Raw genomic sequence first — 16,168 nt, forward strand, 5'->3', positions numbered from 1 at the left:
TCCCCTTTCGTTGATGAAGAGACTTTACGCTAGCCCGCCTGGGTGAGTTCATGGGACACACCGCTCCTGGCCACCGTCACTAGCCCGGCACCTGAGCTAGAAACCTGGGTGCCGTCCTTGACTTGCCTCGTTCTTCTGTGCCTCCTATCAGCTCAGTTTGACCCCCTTCTCCCCGATTGGCCTCTTTTCCTCAATCCCTGCTGCCCCTGAATGTCCCGTCCTACATGCACTGCGGGCCCTTCGTGGTCTGATCCCTGCTCACCACCCCGGTCTCATCACCCACGTATCCCCATTCCCACCCCAGCAGAGACCCATGTTCCCTGGTGTGTTGTGATAGCCCCATCCATGGGTTCTTAACCTGGAGCCCATGGGAAGAACACAAGAGGACCTGTGAATGTCCTAAGTAGGGCACATTACTGTGCATGCATGTATTTTTAGGAGGCGGGCCCTTGGCTTTCATCAGATTCTTAACTAGGATCTCTGAGCCCCCAGATGGAAGATCTTTGCTCCGGGTGTTTGAACGCGCTCCTCCCCTTTCATGCAATGTCTCTCCTTCCCACCTAGTGAACTCTAACAGCCTCCGCTCAAATGTCACCCACTTGCCTGCTTGGTGACCCTTTCTCGGTGTCCCCGTGGCTCTGCTTTCCTCAACTGGGATTTAGTCCCTTGTTTGCATACCTGTTTCCCCTCCTGGAGCTGTCGCGCTGCCCCCTGCCTCTGGCGCCATGTCTGGCATATGGCCAACTCTTAGTAAACTCTGGCAGAGGAAGGAGAGGGACTGTTTTCTCAGCTGGGCAGTGGGACCTAGTGTTGCAAATGGCTGCACAGCACTGCTCCTGCCTCGTCACCCTCACCAACTAGGTCCACGTGGATGGTCGCCCCTTTGTGTGTTTGCAGCCATTTACCTGGAGAGGAAGGCCCAGCTGTCCAGCATTTTCATGAAGAAATCAGACTTCTGTTTGCCATGGGAACTCACTAGAGGTGTGATGATTTCTCCATTACCTCTTGACAAATTTTGAGCTCTTTGTTTTTCTTTTCCTTCTTCTGTTGCCTTTCAGATTGATGCACTGAGTAAAAGAAGCAAAGAAGCTGAGGCAGCCTTCTTGAATGTCTACAAAAGATTGATCGATGTTCCAGGTAAGCCCACACACTTACATAGGCCGCCAGTGGGCGTTGTGTGTCGGTGAGTTGGTGGGTCCCGGGCTTATTCTTCTCAGCTTCCCTAAGGGAATTATACCAGCAATGGCAGATCCCCCGGAAACGGGGAATTCTGGGAATCTGGATTCTCCCAAACCCAGACTTTGGATGGGTACGGAAATCAGATGCGTATTTGCTGAAGTTAATCATATAACTTCCAGTTGGTGCCTTTGTAAATACAGAAACTCCCATCTCTGGGGCTGCCTTTAGCTTCGGTATACAGTGCTGCACATTTCACAGAGAAGAAACAGAACCCATGTGTGTGCCATGTAGACATCGTGAATGTTCACGGTTCTGGGCTGACCAGTTCCACATTCAGGAATGGCCTTAATAGGGCCCCTTGAACGCCTCCTCCCTTCCAGGTCATCCAGGGAGTTAGTACCCTCTGGCCAAGTCTTTCACTTAAGGATTATAGCCAAGGGCAAGAAGTAGCCTGTTTACTACATAGTCGGGTTGTTTCTTCTTTTAAAGGAACTAAAGAGTTAACGTTTTAATAATGCTTGCTGAGCATTCAGAGAGGTAATGGCTTTCCATTCCTTATTTTAGAAAATTGAGGCAGAATTTAGAGCACCTTGAGCCACTGGCCCCATTGGCGCTCTTTTCCTGGGTGTTCCAGTCACCTAGAATCCAGGGAGAGGTGATGGACATGATCACATGGGTCCCAGCTCAGTCCTGGAAAGACTCAGACCAGAAAATTAGGAAAGTAGTTTGAACGTCCTCCTCTGCAGACCAAGGAAGCCAAATTACCACCACCCTCCCCTCCCCACCCATTGGAATTGCTCACTCGCTCTTAGTAATCATCTGAACATTACTGGCATTACTAGAGCTGCCTTTAACAAAACAGAGCAGAAACAGATCTCCTTGGTGTCTGTACTTGTATTCCAGTTCAGGTTCACTAGGCTCTGCTGTCCCCTCTGGGAGTGGGAGTTAATGGAGGCCAAACCAAGATAGGGGTGGTGGAAAGCACTTTGGACAGAGAGGAGGGAGATACAGATTCTTCTGCCAGGGCCTGTTGTGAGGTCTTGGTCATATTCCTTTTCTTCTCTGGACCTCAGCTTTCTCATCTGGAAAATGGAATAAGGTAGGGGAACAGCCTAGTGATGAGAATGGTTTTCTTTCTTCTAACTTCACTGTCTTGGGAGCATAGCCAGCCCTTGGTTCCAAATTCTAGCCTTTTGATTTTCTGCAAGAGTTTGTATCCACCTAGGGGTTCTCTGAACACACTTAACAAGGCTCACGAGGAGGCTTCTTCACAGTAATTGGATCATTTGATTCCTGATGTGCAGTATTTCTCAGGATACGGCAGCTTGGTGGGCCTACTTGAGTTTTCCTTTGCAAGTTTCACGTGGGTGACTTAGTTGAAAGGGGACAGGCTTGTTTTGTCTTTGCCAAAGACCCGAGGAGCCTTTAGCTGCTGTTTTCTAAATAACCTACCCTCTCTTTTAAAATGTCCATTTGTACCTGGGTCTCCCCTTAGTGAAGTTTCTCAGCTGGGCAGTCACTTGAACAAGTTACTGGCTTTCTGTCTCTGCAGTTGTTCTCCATCTTAATTTCCCATCGAAGAAGAAGACACAGTTTTTAAATCAACACTCCTGTTTGCCTGAGCAGGCCTCACTCATAGACCTATAATTTTTATAGAATTTTGATCATAGCATGGGTATATATTTATATTCTCCTTTTTACACTTATTTTTATACCATCAGCATTTTTCCCGTATCGGTGATATTCTTCATAATTACCATTTTCGGCTGGAGAATTCAAGCTTGTAGTTTCAGTTTAAGGTGGTAGGAGCAAATGATGTTTGATGTTTGCTGTTAGAGTAAAAGTCAGTCAAAGTACATCTGCATGCCCCGTAGATCACTGTTACTTACCTCCTAGGTATTTCTTTCTTACTAACGCTGTAGTCTGACGGATCTAACAAGTTCCTTGNCAGGAATGGAGCTTGGAGCACTCTACCTGTGTTTTGAAGTCTCCTTATTGCTCAGATGAAGTAATCCTGCGGCTCAGCCTTACAGGAAGGGTCTGGTCAATAGCATTACATTTACTGACAGTCATGCAGTTGGGGGGGTCAGGGTGCCTTAACTGTCTGTGTACTTTAGGCTGCGATCCAGCCGAACCCAGAAACATTGGCGGGGGGTGTTAAGTTCTAGTTGTAAGAAACAGCAACTTACACTGCATCAGTAGAGTCCAGGAAGCTCTCGGGAATAATGGGATGGGTATTTCGGCTATGTGTCATATGGCCCAGCTCCAGGAGCCCAGGAAGAGCTGACCAGCTGGCTCCAGGAAGAGGCGGAGGCAAAGCCCCACCGACTAAGGAGGCTGGCCCAGAAATCTGACAGAACCAACCCCCACTGTCCCCCATCCGGACATTTTTTTTATTTTTTTAAGATTCTGTTTATGTATTTGCGAGAGAAAGGGAGTTAGCAGGGGGAAGAGCAAAGGGGGAGAATTCATGGCCCTGAGATCATGACCTGAGCCGAAACCAAGAGTCACAAGATCCACTGACGGAGCCACCCAGGTGTGCCCCCGCTACCCGCCGCCCCCTGCCCCAATCGGAATTTTATTTGTGTCTTTTCTTGTTTTTCACCTGCTGGTCCTAGTGGAATGAAAGCTCCCTGAGGACAGCTTTCCTTTATCACTCTGTGCCTGGGACTTGGAGCAGGGCCTGGCGTACCACATTTGTGATATGTCGCATGACCCAAGGGGTGCATCATCCCAGAGCCACCCCAGAGTCCTCAGCAGCAGAACTCAGCAGGGGGCATGCCAGTGGCTCTTAAAGCTCCATCCCGGCTCGGTTCTGGCTCCTCCGAGTGTCACCTTGCGGATCCAGTAACTCCCAGGCATGCCCACTGGGATGACAGATGGGCATCCCAAAACCACCCAGTGTGTCTGGAGGAAACCGGCTTCTTGCTTTGCCTCGCTCAGCAAGCAGCACCACCTTCAACCGAGCTGCTCATGCCGGAGTGCGGGGTCACCACATCCTGGCCATTCTGCCTCCAGAATGTTCTCGATTCCATCCACTTCTCTCCATCCCAGCTTCTGCTCTCCACTTAGTAGTTCAGGCCACCCCTCTCATGTCTACACCCTGCAGGCAGGCCAGGCCCCCTCTCAGCTGATACCTTACTCCTCCAGATGAATTTGAAACACTCCTACCTGGCCTCCCAGGTCTAGCTTAAGTATGCCCTTCTAACACACACGCCCATTCCCAGCACCCTGTGTTTGCCTCTCATAACTATTGATACTCCGCTGTTTTCCTTTCTGGCCCAGCAGGGAGATGGGACAATGTGGTCTTGTCCCTCCTCATTTCCCTACTGTCTCCCCCAATGCCTGCCACTAGCAGAAACTCCGTAAATACTGGTTGAATGAATAAATGAAAGGATCACCTTATTTCTTGAAAATGCTTTCTGAGGTTGTGCAGTCTTTAATTGTTCACATTGGGCCACGCTCCCGAGGTTGACCCTGGCACCCAGGGAGAGCACTCTCGAGCGTTCTAGCAACCCGAATTGCGAGAGAACAGAGCATATCGTGCACTGCGGTACAGCCGTGGAATAGCCGTCTGGGGTCTCCTTGTGCTTCCGTGTCCTCCTGTAAAGACACACCTGCCCCTATAGATGGTTATAGGACACTTGGCGCTCTGGGTTTACCAAAGTGGCACACGCGATTCAGGGGGACTGATGTGCAGAATCTGTGCTCGGTGTGACAGCTGTCCTGCTGGTGTCCAGGACTTTGCACACCCTGTCCCCCACCCCCAATTCCCCTCCTGCCCTCCTTTACTGCACTGGTGTGACTCAGCTCTGGGGGAGAAGAAACACTGGAGCCCTGGCTCCTCCTCCTCGTTCATCTTCCACATCCCAAATCCCAAATAATGATATTTCTCTCCGCCAAAGCGCCTTCGTATTAGACGTAAGTATTTAGGTACAGAATTGTCCTGATGACAACAGTTAAAATAATTAAGACCCCCATATTTACCTTCTTCCTCATTTGCCACCAGATTGTTCTTCATTCTGTGGTCCATTTTGAGAGTATTTTAAGGTGCTTTTTATCAGGGGGCACCTGGGTGGCTCAGTCATTAAGCATCTGCCTTCAGCTCGGGTCATGATCCCAGGGTCCTGGGATTGAGCCCCACGTTGGGCTCCCTGCTCGGCAGGGAGCCTGCTTCTCCCTCTCTCACCCCCCGCCCCAATTTGTGTTCCCTCTGTGTGTGTGTCTCTCTCTGACAAATAAGTTAATAAAATCTTTATTTTAAAAAACAGATGCTTTTTATCAGAACTACCCAGCTTACTTTAGCCGCAGCATGACCCCACCCTCCCTGGGATTAGTTGGTGAGCTCCTCAGAAGCTGTCCCCTCCCTGTGTCCCAGGAACCATGCTGAGCTCCAGGGCTAGAGCTGGGAGCAAATCAGCCAGATAGCTGCTTGTTTTCCCGGACTTCAGAGGGCTGTGGGAATGTGGGCGTTAAAAGTCAGCGCACACATAGTAATTAAAGTGTAGGTATGACAAGTATCTTGGAGGCAGCGCCCGTCAGGCATGAGAGTGTAGACCAGAAAGGACTGGGCAGGGCCCCAGCAGCCGCCCAGGGCCGTGACAAGAGGGGCCAAATACGATATCGTCTAAACCAAAACCCTGTTACTGGTCAAGGGGGTGCTGCTAATAGTTTTGCCCGAGGAAGGGGCACACGCCCTTGTGGTCACCTAGCCGCAAAGGCAGGCAGGGGCCTGGTAGGTTGTGTGAAGGATTCTGGACTTCATCTAACAGACAAAAACTAAGGATGGCTTATAAGCAGGGAAATGACGCTATCAGATGGGCATAATAAAAAATGTCATCCTGACTGCAGTTGGGACAACAGATTGGAAAGGTGTCCCAAGGGGACATGGGGAGGGAGAGTTGAGATCATTTGGTTTTGGGTGGTGGGACTAAAATTAGAGAGAAATGGACAGATTTCAGCTGCATGAAGGAGATAGGGTAGATGATTGGGGAAGGTGACTGGGACAGCCCTCACCAGGACATGGTGAACCCAGCGTCACTTCCTTCAGGACTTGTTTACATGGTTCCCTCTGTTTTTTTAATTAAAAGGAAGACCAACAGGGGCTCCTGGGTGGCTCAGTCGGTTAAGTGTCCTACTCTTGATTTTGGCTCAAGTCACGATCTCAGGGTTGTAAGATCAGCGTCGGGCTCCGTGCTCAGCGGGGATTCTGCTTGAGATTTCTCTCTCCCTCTCCCTCTGCCCCCCCCCACCCTCTTTCTCTCTAAAATAAATGAATAGGGGCGCCTGGGTGGCACAACGGTTAGGCGTCTGCCTTCGGCTCAGGGCGTGATCCCGGCGTTCTGGGATCGAGCCCCACATCAGGCTCCTCCGCTATGAGCCTGCTTCTTCCTCTCCCACTCCCCCTGCTTGTGTTCCCTCTCTCGCTGGCTGTCTCTATCTCTGTCGAATAAATAAATAAAATCTTAAAAAAAAAAAAATAAATGAATAAATCTTAAAAGGAAGACCAACAGATGGTTTAGAGGATTAACCTCTTCCTGATTTCTATTATCGCCTCTAATCATTGTTCTAATTGAAAATGGCCTTTGCCTTTATTGTCAGTGTCATGGCAATAGGAGAGCGGTTTTACATTTCGATTCATAGATAAGTTAGGATTTTACTACATTAGTCGAGATGGCTTCATCTGTCAGTTTCATCAGAGATAGATTTTTTTTTATCCTAATGCTTACGCTCAACCTGTAGGGGTAGCTTCGCCTTGGACATATTTTAAGTATTTTTATTTTAATACACCTCTGCTGGGGATTTGTATTTATTACTTGCTGACGATGAGCCCCTTGAAGAGGAGCATTAGGCCACCCGCCAACAGCATGACTTGGTGAGGACACCCGGGCGAGCCCCCCCCCCCCAGGGGGAGTCCCTCTGCGGCCGGTTCGCCCAGGAGGCCAGCGTCCTGCATGGGCATCCGTATTCGTGGGTGAGAGCCACGTTCAGTGAATATCCATCCACAGCACTGACCCTGAGTGTGCAAGCAAAGGTTCGAGGTGTGCTGTGTCAGAAGCCCTATAACACGTTCCCTCGGCCAGCGCCTCCTGGCAAGTGCCTTTTGTGCCGGTCCCTAGAGCTCCCAGGTACAAGTGCGATCGAGCCTTGGCCCTTGCCCGCCCCCGGGTGGTTCCTTTCTGCGTGGTGCGAGACGACACAGCCTTCGAGAAAATATTCCCGCAGTTAAACAGGCTAACCAGGCAGCCTCCATCCCTAACTGCGGCCAAAGGAGAAATAAATATCTCTGCTCTTAAAGTGTGAACCTCTCCGATAGCTGGAAATATTCTAGAATGACCTCTTAAAAAGGCTCTTGCAGAGCTGGAATGTTACTGTATTCTGAGCAGAATTATGACGGTGTGCATAATCTGCAGGAATTCACCTTGCGTGGGTGACTTTCTCTTCTTGATACTTCCCAGATTTTTTTTTTTTTTTACAATGAGCATGTATTTATCTGTACAACTGAGGTGGGGGGAGAGCTTAAATCAGGAAAATAATCACGACCTTCATTTCTGAATAGCCCTTATTAATGGATTACAGATCAGAATTGAAGCACTAGTCACTGAGTATTTGCGAGACACTTACCAATTTGTGTAAAGCACAACTGTGACTTTTCTGTCCCAGAAACGTCTTGGTAATGGTGTTTTTTTGAAGTTTAAGAAGGAGAAAAAGAGACAAGGGGGTGGAGCTCCCACCTGTGCTCCGGCGGCTACAGAGCCTCTCTGCTTTGGGTATAGATTCTTCAGAAGAACCTCCGTCTACCAGCTCCCATTGCCTTCTTGCCTCTGTCCGCGGCCCCCCGACGGAGAATCATCTTTCACTCCTTGCTAAGATGTGGTTTAGGTCCTACAGACACAAACCCTTCAAACACAAAGGCAGTGCCTGGAAGGGTTTATTTTAAGATTTAAATCTGAGGAAGCACATTACCAGTGGTATAAAATATTCATTGACTCATGAAACACTGCTAGAACTCCATGTTTCACGACCGCCCGCCCTCACTTTATTTCCGTGGAATAACTGGCCTGCAGGTGTAAGTCGAGGTGTTCGTTTGCAGAAGTCTTAAAGGCGAGCTAGCAAAGGGAGGCCACTCCATATTCAGAACCCCTCGAAAATGCCCCTGCTCCCAGGTGCTCCTCCGGGAGGTTGTAATTTGCATTTGGGAAAACCTGCCCTGGGAAACATCCCCAGCGGCGTGGCCTTTGAGGATCCAGAAATGAAGTGGAACGTCATCGTCTTTGAGAACTGCTTTTTAATGCTTCCCCATAAGAAGACAACAATCATCCAGGCCTTTGTGCCCGACATGCTGGTTTCGAGTGAGGACACACCATCACTTAAAACTGGAAAATACTGTTACTTCTGTTCTTCCTCCTTCCCTGCCTGTCCCCAACTCAAGGATCCCAATAGCAAGACTCCTGGAAAAAAAAGAAACGAAATCTGAGGCTTTAGTTAGAAACACCCCTTGTGTCTCGTGTCAAGGTTGAGAAGGACATGCTCCTTGGTGGCATTTTTTAAGACTGTAGGGATGTGGCCGCTCCAGCCTGATCCTGTGAGGCTACTCCAGTCCATGTATTCTAGATCTCCTGGTGTTGGCAGCCAAGCCCGTGCCCAGGCCCCTCCAGAGAGAACTCTGTAACCTCAGGATCCCCTTTGCACATTTTCAGTCTACCTTCATAAAACATTTTCATTCACACACAAGAATCAGCCACCAGCCAGCACCCTAATGGGACAGACGAGCAAGTGGGGCCGAGATAGGAAGGCTGTGGTTTGCAGATGCCCTCCTGTCTCCGCTGGGCCAGAGCTGGTCCCGAAGCAGCCTGGGGACTAGAGGCCAAGGGACAGTCGCCCGGCCCAACACTGGGGTTACTGTAAACCAGACAGGGAGTTAGCTTCTCTAACCTCCTTGACCAGCTTCAAACAAATTTGGGGCCCGGTGAGCCTCTCTGTTTTGCACACCGACGGTTGCTGGCTGAGGAATTGCTACATTTTAAAGAAAAGGCAAATGTGACAAGATGGGCGTCTGAGCACTGGCCGCCACGTTCGCGGGCTGCCTCCCCTCCTCTGGGCTCTCCCTGCCGATCTGCTTCTCGGTCCCTCGACACGGTGCGGGAACTCACCAGCCGGGACTTGGGGATCCTGGCTTCGCTTGCGTGGGGAGGTGTGTCGCCTCTTCCCCCCTTTGCCGTAACCGGGGTGGTCCTGGCACACTTGATATCTAGACAGCTTTTCATCAGTTGCTCATCAGCATGCTAATTGCTGTATGACTAATTATGCCCTGAATTCCAGTTGATTTTCTTAATGAGACAGCTGGGTTAATTATGTAATCGTATGATTACATTAGCCTAGAGTGCCCCGGCGCAAAGTAGCGTCTGCCGCGCTGTGATGTCATCGCAAGGATGGCACTCACAAGGGGCACATTCACCCTCCGATGGCGGGGGATGGCCCCGCTGCCCGCAGAGCTCTCTGCACAGACGTGGGCTTGCTTTTAGCAAGATCATTCCTTCCAGTCCCCGTGGTGTCTCTGGAGAGGCAGCTCGCCATCACCCTGTCCACACCCTCCCCAGCACACCTGGGCCCCAGCGAATCGGAAGCCCTGCTGCCCAACCTCTACCGCTCTCCATGAAGTCCAGCAGCATCCTCCTCCTTCTAGAATGTCCCCCACCAAGACTGTTGAGTTTTATCAGAGCATACTAACGTTTCCTTTATAGTGACCCAGAGAATCCAAAGCGAGAGGAAGACCAGGGTGTGTCAGTTCGCTTTAAGTCTAAAGAGCACAGACTGGCCCCAACTTTATCCTCCTGTTCCCCATCCGTGTTCTGTTTCATACCTTCTTTCCACCCTGATCTCCGTACACCTCGCACCATGCTGAGAAAGTACACGTGATCAGAGGAGGGTGACATCTGCCAGCCATGGCCAGTTCTCTACTCCCCATGACAGCAAAACACCCAAGAGTCAGTTATGCCTGCCAACCCCACCCCCACCCCGTACCTGCTACGCTCCTCCTTCCCCGACGCCTCAGCTGCCTCTTCCTTGCGGGACTCTGCATGCGGGCAGATCCCAGACTCTGCTTAGCCTTTTCATTTTTGCATTTACATTCTCTCCCTAAGTGACTTCCAATGTGTGTTATGCTCCCAAATGCGACCACCAGCGTCATCCAGGCCACCATGACCTCTTGCCCCACTGGGGCGCCCCTTTTCCGCTCCCTTCTTCCATTCATCCTTTGCATGGCAGCTGGATGGGTCTAAATCAGTGGTCTCCAAACTACTTTTGTTCATGTACCCCAAGTCTTGAATTCATAACCCCAGCATATGCTTATGTATTTACTTATTTAAATGATAGACATGTGTAATTACAGGAATGTATTAAATACATTATAAGTCATATGTTAAAAATGGAATTAAAAGGATGTGATGAAAAATAAAAGTGATAATTTGAAGTTCAAATTTATATTTTATCAGCACTATAAAAAACCTTTTGCTGTCACACAAAAAATCATATTTTAAGGTCAACTTGATAGAGGCATAATTTGCATACAATAAAACACACCCATCTTAAGTGTACAATTTGATAGTGCGGCCACCCTCACAATCAGGATATGGAACATTTCCATCACCTCCGATTTCCCTGGTGATCCCAGACCCCAGCAACCACTGATCTGCTTTCTGTCACTTTCGATTAGATTCATCATTTCTGGCGTTTCACATAAAGGGAAATGGTATGTTCTGGTATGTTCTCTTATGTGTCTGACTTCCTCCCCTCAGCGTGGTGTGTTGGGGATTTATCTGTGTCATTCATCTGTAACATAGTCCTTTCCTTTTCAGTGTGGACTGGTATTCCCCTGTGTGGAATATAATAACGTGCTTATCCGTCCACCTGCTGATGGACATTTGTATTGTTTCCAGCATGAGGCTGTTGTGATTAACCCACTATAAGCATTCATGAACAGTTGTTATGTGGACATACGTTTTAAATACCTAGGACTAGGGGTGCCTGGGTGGCTCAATTGGTTAAGTACATGCCTTCAGCTCAGGACGTGATCCCGGGGTCTGGGATTGAGCCCCAGGTCAGGCTCTCTGCTCAACAGGGAGTCTGCTCCCTCTCCCTGCTCATGGTCATTCTGTCTCTCTCTCTCATAAATAAATGAAGTCTTTTAAATACATACATACATACCTAGGACTAGAATTGCTGAGACATAGGGTAGGCATGTGGTTAGTTTGATAAGAAACTGCCAAGCTGTTTTTTCAAAGTAGTTGTGTCATTTTATCCCCCAGCAAGAAACCAGTGGGTGTTCCGGTGGCTCCACATCCCTCCATCAGTTGGTATTGTCAGTTTCTTCAACATTAGACATTCTAGGGAGTGTGTAGCCTGTTTTGTTGTGTTTTTAATTTGCATTTTCCTGATGACTGATGATGCTTACTATTTTTTCATATGCCTTTTGGTCATTCTTAGATCTTCACTTATAAAGGGTTTTAAATCTTTTGCCCATTAAAAAATGGATCGTCATATTACTGAGTTGTAAATATTTTATATATTCTGGAGACAAGTCCTCTGTCAAATATATGCATTGCAAATATTTTCTCCCCATATGGGGATAAGGTTTTATTTTAATAAAGCCCAAGTTATTCTAATTATTATGCTTTTGGTTCTTTTTATGTTCTAAGAAATTATTGCCTAGATTATAATTTTTTTTCTCATTTTTTTTGAGTGAAGTATAGTTGTTTTTTTTTTATCTCTTAACTCTAGGCTTATAATACATTCTGAGTTGATTTTTATGTTAGGGTCAAGTTTCATTGAAAATTAATGGACATTATGTATGTGAGATTTTTTCTAGACCCTCTTTATATATATAGATATATAAACAACAAGGATTGTCTATTTTGTTTCATTGTTCTTTGTGTCTTTCTTTATGTTACTGTCACACTGTCTTGGTTACTGTAGTTTTACAGTCAGTCTAATCAGGTAATATAAGTCCTTTATCTTTGGTCTTTTTTTTTTTTTTTTTAAGATTTTATTTATTTGTCAGAAAGAGAGCACAAGCAGGGGGAGCAGCAGGCAGAGGGAGAAGCAGGCTCCCCCCTGAGCAAGGAGCCCGATGCGGGACTCGATCCCAGGATCCTGGGATCATGACCTGAGCCAAAGGCAGACGCTTAACTGACTGAGCCACCTCGGCGTCCCTGGTCTTCTTTCTCAAAGTTGTTTATGGTTAGTCGAACTTCAATATAAATTGTAGATTTAACTTGTCAGTTTTTACAAATGTGTCTCCTAGGAATTTAATCAGGGTTGCTCTATAGATAATCTGAGGAAAATCAACAACTTTCAATTCAAACATGGTCTATTTATTTAAGTCTTTTGTAATTTCCCTCAGCAGTATCTTACAGTTTTCAGCGTACAAGCCTGGCACATATTTTGTCCAGCATATCCCCAGGTAGGTCATGTTTGTGGATGCCGTAGTTAATAGTATTTTCTTTATAAATTTCTTTTCCATTTGTTGCTTTTGTATAGAAATGCAGTTCATTTTTATATAATAATACTATATTTGTGGCCTTTTCAAACTCACTTATTAGTTCTCAACGTTTTTTGGTCGATTCCTTACGATACTCTATCTTGAGTGTTCTTGTGCTCTTGAAGAGACGGTGTATTTCATAGATGTTGGATGGAATGTTCCTAAATATCAGGTCAAATTGGTTGATAGTGTTATTGAAGTTTTCTGTATCCACATTTGTTTCCAGTCTGTAATGTCAAATATTTTGTTTACTTGCCCTCCCCCCCTCCCCACTGGCTAGGACCTCGGGTATGACAGTGAATGCAAGTAGAGAAAGCAGACATCTTGTATTGGTCCCAACTTTAGGGAAAAGCATTCGGTTTTTCACCATTAAGTATGATGTTAGCTGTGGGGTTTTAATAGATACTCTTTATGAGGTTGAAAAACGCCCTTCTATCTAGTTTGCCAAGAGTTTTTGTCATGAATTGATACTGAATTCTGTCAGATTTTTCCTGCATCTATTGAGATGACCATATGATTTTTCACCTTTGTTCTCTTAATATGGTGAAATTGCTTGATTGATTGTGTAATGTTAATCCAGCCCTGTATTCCTAGGATATATCTTAACTTGGTTATGATGTATTGTGCTTTTTAGAATTTGCTGGATTCAATTTGCTAATACTTTATTAAGGGCTTTCACATTTAAGTTCATAAGGAATATAGGACTGTAGTTTTTTGCTTGTTTGGGGTTTTTTCCCCCTTTTAATATCTTTATTGAGTTTTGGTATCAAGATAGTCCTGGTCTTATAAAACAAGTTGAGAAGTGCTATGTATTATTCTTCTCTAAAACTTCTCTAGTTCACCAGTGAAGCCATCTGGGCTTGAAGTTTTTTTTGGCACAAAATTTTTCCTTATAAATTTAACTTCTTTAACGTTTAAAAGACTATTAAGATTTTTTATTTCTTCTTGGGTCAGTTTTGTTAATTTTTCAAGGAATGATCCATTTCATGTAAATTATCCAGTTTATTGGCATAATGTTCATAATATTTTGTTATCTTTCAAATACGTGTAGGATGTCTAGTGATACTTCCTTTGTCATTCCTGATCTTAGAATTTGTGGATCCTCTCTTTTTTCTCCTTGACCATTCTGGCTAGAGGCTTGTCAAGTTTAATGATTATTTTTTTAAGAACTAGCTTTTGCTTGCCTTATTTTTTCTCTTTTTCCCCTCTGGTTTAAGTTTTATTACTCTTTGTTCTTATTATTCACTAACTTCTTACTTTGGGTTTTATTCACTCTTCTTGGGGTGGGGGAGTTATGTCATTGATTTATTCTGCTGTGGTTGCAAGAAATGCATCATATGATTTCTGTTCCTTTAAATTTATCAAGACTTGTTTTATGGTCTCGAATATGTTCTAGCCTTATGAGTGTCTGTGTGCACTTGAAGACAATGCATATTGGGTTGTTGTTGAGTGAAGTGTTCTGCAAATGGCAAGCAGGTCAAGTTTGGTTGGTAGTGTTGTTCACATCTTTTGTATCCATACGAATTTTATATCTGGTTTCCTGTTAGTGAGAACAGCTTTGAAATCTTTATTATTGTGGACTTTTTTTTCTCCTTTCAGTTCTTTCAGTTTTTGATTCATGTTTTTGAAACTTTGTTTTTGGGGTGTATGTGTATCTTTAAGATTGTTATAGCTTATCAGTGACTTGGTTCTTTTTTTTTTTTTTTTTAAGATTCTATTTATTTATTTGAGAGAGAGAGAGAGAGAGCATGAGTCGGTGTAGGGGCAGAGAAAGAAGCAGACTCCCTGCTGAGCAGGGAGCCCCACATAGGGCTCAGTCCCAAGACACTGAGATCATGACCTGAGCCAAAGTCAGATGCTTAACTGACGGAGCCACCCAGGCACCTCAATGATTTGGTTCTTTTAAGTTTATACAATGGTTTTCTTTATCCCTAGTAGTATTTCATGTCCTAAAGTTTCCTTTATCTGATTTGAACTTAGGCACTCGAGCTTTCTTTTGATTAACGTTTTCATGTTATATCTTTTTCTATCCTTTTACTATTAACCTATTTGTTATTATTATATTTAAGTTGCATTTCTTGTAAACAACTATGCCTACCTTTATTATCCAGTCTGACAATCTTCATTTTAAGTGAAATGTTAGCTCTTTTACGTTTAATGTAATTATGGATAAAGTTGGATTTAAGGCTGCCATCTTACTGTTTGTTTTCTATGTGTATTACCTGTTTTTGGTTATTTTTTTCCAGCTTCATTTGATTATTTTTTTATGATCTTATTTTTTTTTTTTTTAAGATTTTATTTATTTATTTGACAGAGATAGAGACAGCCAGCGAGAGAGGGAACACAAGCAGGGGGAGTGGGAGAGGAAGAAGCAGGCTCATAGCAGAGGAGCCTGATGTGGGGCTCGATCCCACAACGCCGGGATCACGCCCTGAGCCGAAGGCAGACGCTTAACCGCTGTGCCACCCAGGCACCCCTTATGATCTTATTTTATCTCCCCAATTGTCTTATTAGCTATAACTCTTTGTCTTATTTTTTTAGTGATTACTTAGGGTTTACAGCCAGCATCTTTAATTTATTACACTGTACCTTCAAATAGTTTTATACTACTTCACATACAACATAAGAATCTTCCGGTACACTTATTTTCTCCCTCCAGTCCTTTATGTATCATTATTCATTTTATTTCCTGATATGTTATAACCCTACAATACATTGTTACTATTTTTGCTTTTTTTCTTTCACCTTAAAAAATATGGAACACTTCACAAATTTGCATGTCATCCTTGTGCATGGCCATGCTAATCTTCCCTGTACCATTTTAGTATATGTGCTGCTGGAGTGAGCGCTACTGTTTTTGCTTTTCAATGGTCAGTGATCTTTTAAGGAAATTAAAAATGAAAAAATAGTATTTTATTTTTACCCATATATTTACCATTTCTGGTGTTGTTTATTCTTTCATGCACATCTAGGTTTCTATCTGTCACCATTTTCTTTCACTCTATAACATTTCCTTTAACGTTTCTTACAGTGTAGGTACACTGACAGTGAATTTTGCCAGCTTTCATTCATCTGAAGGGAAAAAAAAAACTCAACCTCATTTTTTGGAAGATATTTTTTTGGGTATAAAACTGTATGTCGGCAATTTTGGGGTTTGTTTTTTCTCTCAGGACTGGCCTGCTTTCTTTCTTTTTTTTTTTTTTTTTTTAAGATTTTATTTATTTATTTGACAGAGATAGAGACAGCCAGCGAGAGAGGGAACACAAGCAGGGGGAGTGGGAGAGGAAGAAGCAGGCTCATAGCGGAGGAACCTGATGTGGGGCTCGATCCCACAACGCCGGGATCACGCCCTGAGCCGAAGGCAGACGCTTAACCACTGTGCCACCTAGGCGCCCCAAGGCCTGCTTTATTTCTGACGGGAAGGTCTCCAGTTAGTCTTGTCTTTCTTCC

The 16,168-nt window shown here is 45.3% G+C and overlaps 1 protein-coding gene, 1 long non-coding RNA gene and 1 pseudogene across 2 annotated transcripts in view; 1 reads left to right on the forward strand and 2 right to left on the reverse strand.

The window, feature by feature from the left end:
* The window catches only part of CUX1 (cut like homeobox 1), a 357,827-nt gene that overhangs the window by 192,258 nt on the left and 149,401 nt on the right, over positions 1-16,168 (forward strand). The window contains 1 exon segment of the mRNA XM_040634894.1: positions 1,059-1,137. Within this exon segment, the coding sequence (XP_040490828.1) occupies positions 1,059-1,137 (79 nt within the window).
* LOC121103744 lies at positions 8,093-10,321 on the reverse strand. Its single transcript, XR_005835973.1, has 2 exons — positions 9,333-10,321; positions 8,093-8,630 (listed from the first exon to the last, which is right to left on the reverse strand). It is a non-coding gene; the product is annotated as an uncharacterized LOC121103744 (long non-coding RNA).
* Positions 15,468-15,567, reverse strand: LOC121104134 (annotated as a pseudogene).

The sequence above is a fragment of the Ursus maritimus genome, unplaced genomic scaffold (assembly GCF_017311325.1).
Source record: "Ursus maritimus isolate PB19 unplaced genomic scaffold, ASM1731132v1 scaffold_2, whole genome shotgun sequence".
Taxonomy (NCBI): domain Eukaryota; kingdom Metazoa; phylum Chordata; class Mammalia; order Carnivora; family Ursidae; genus Ursus; species Ursus maritimus.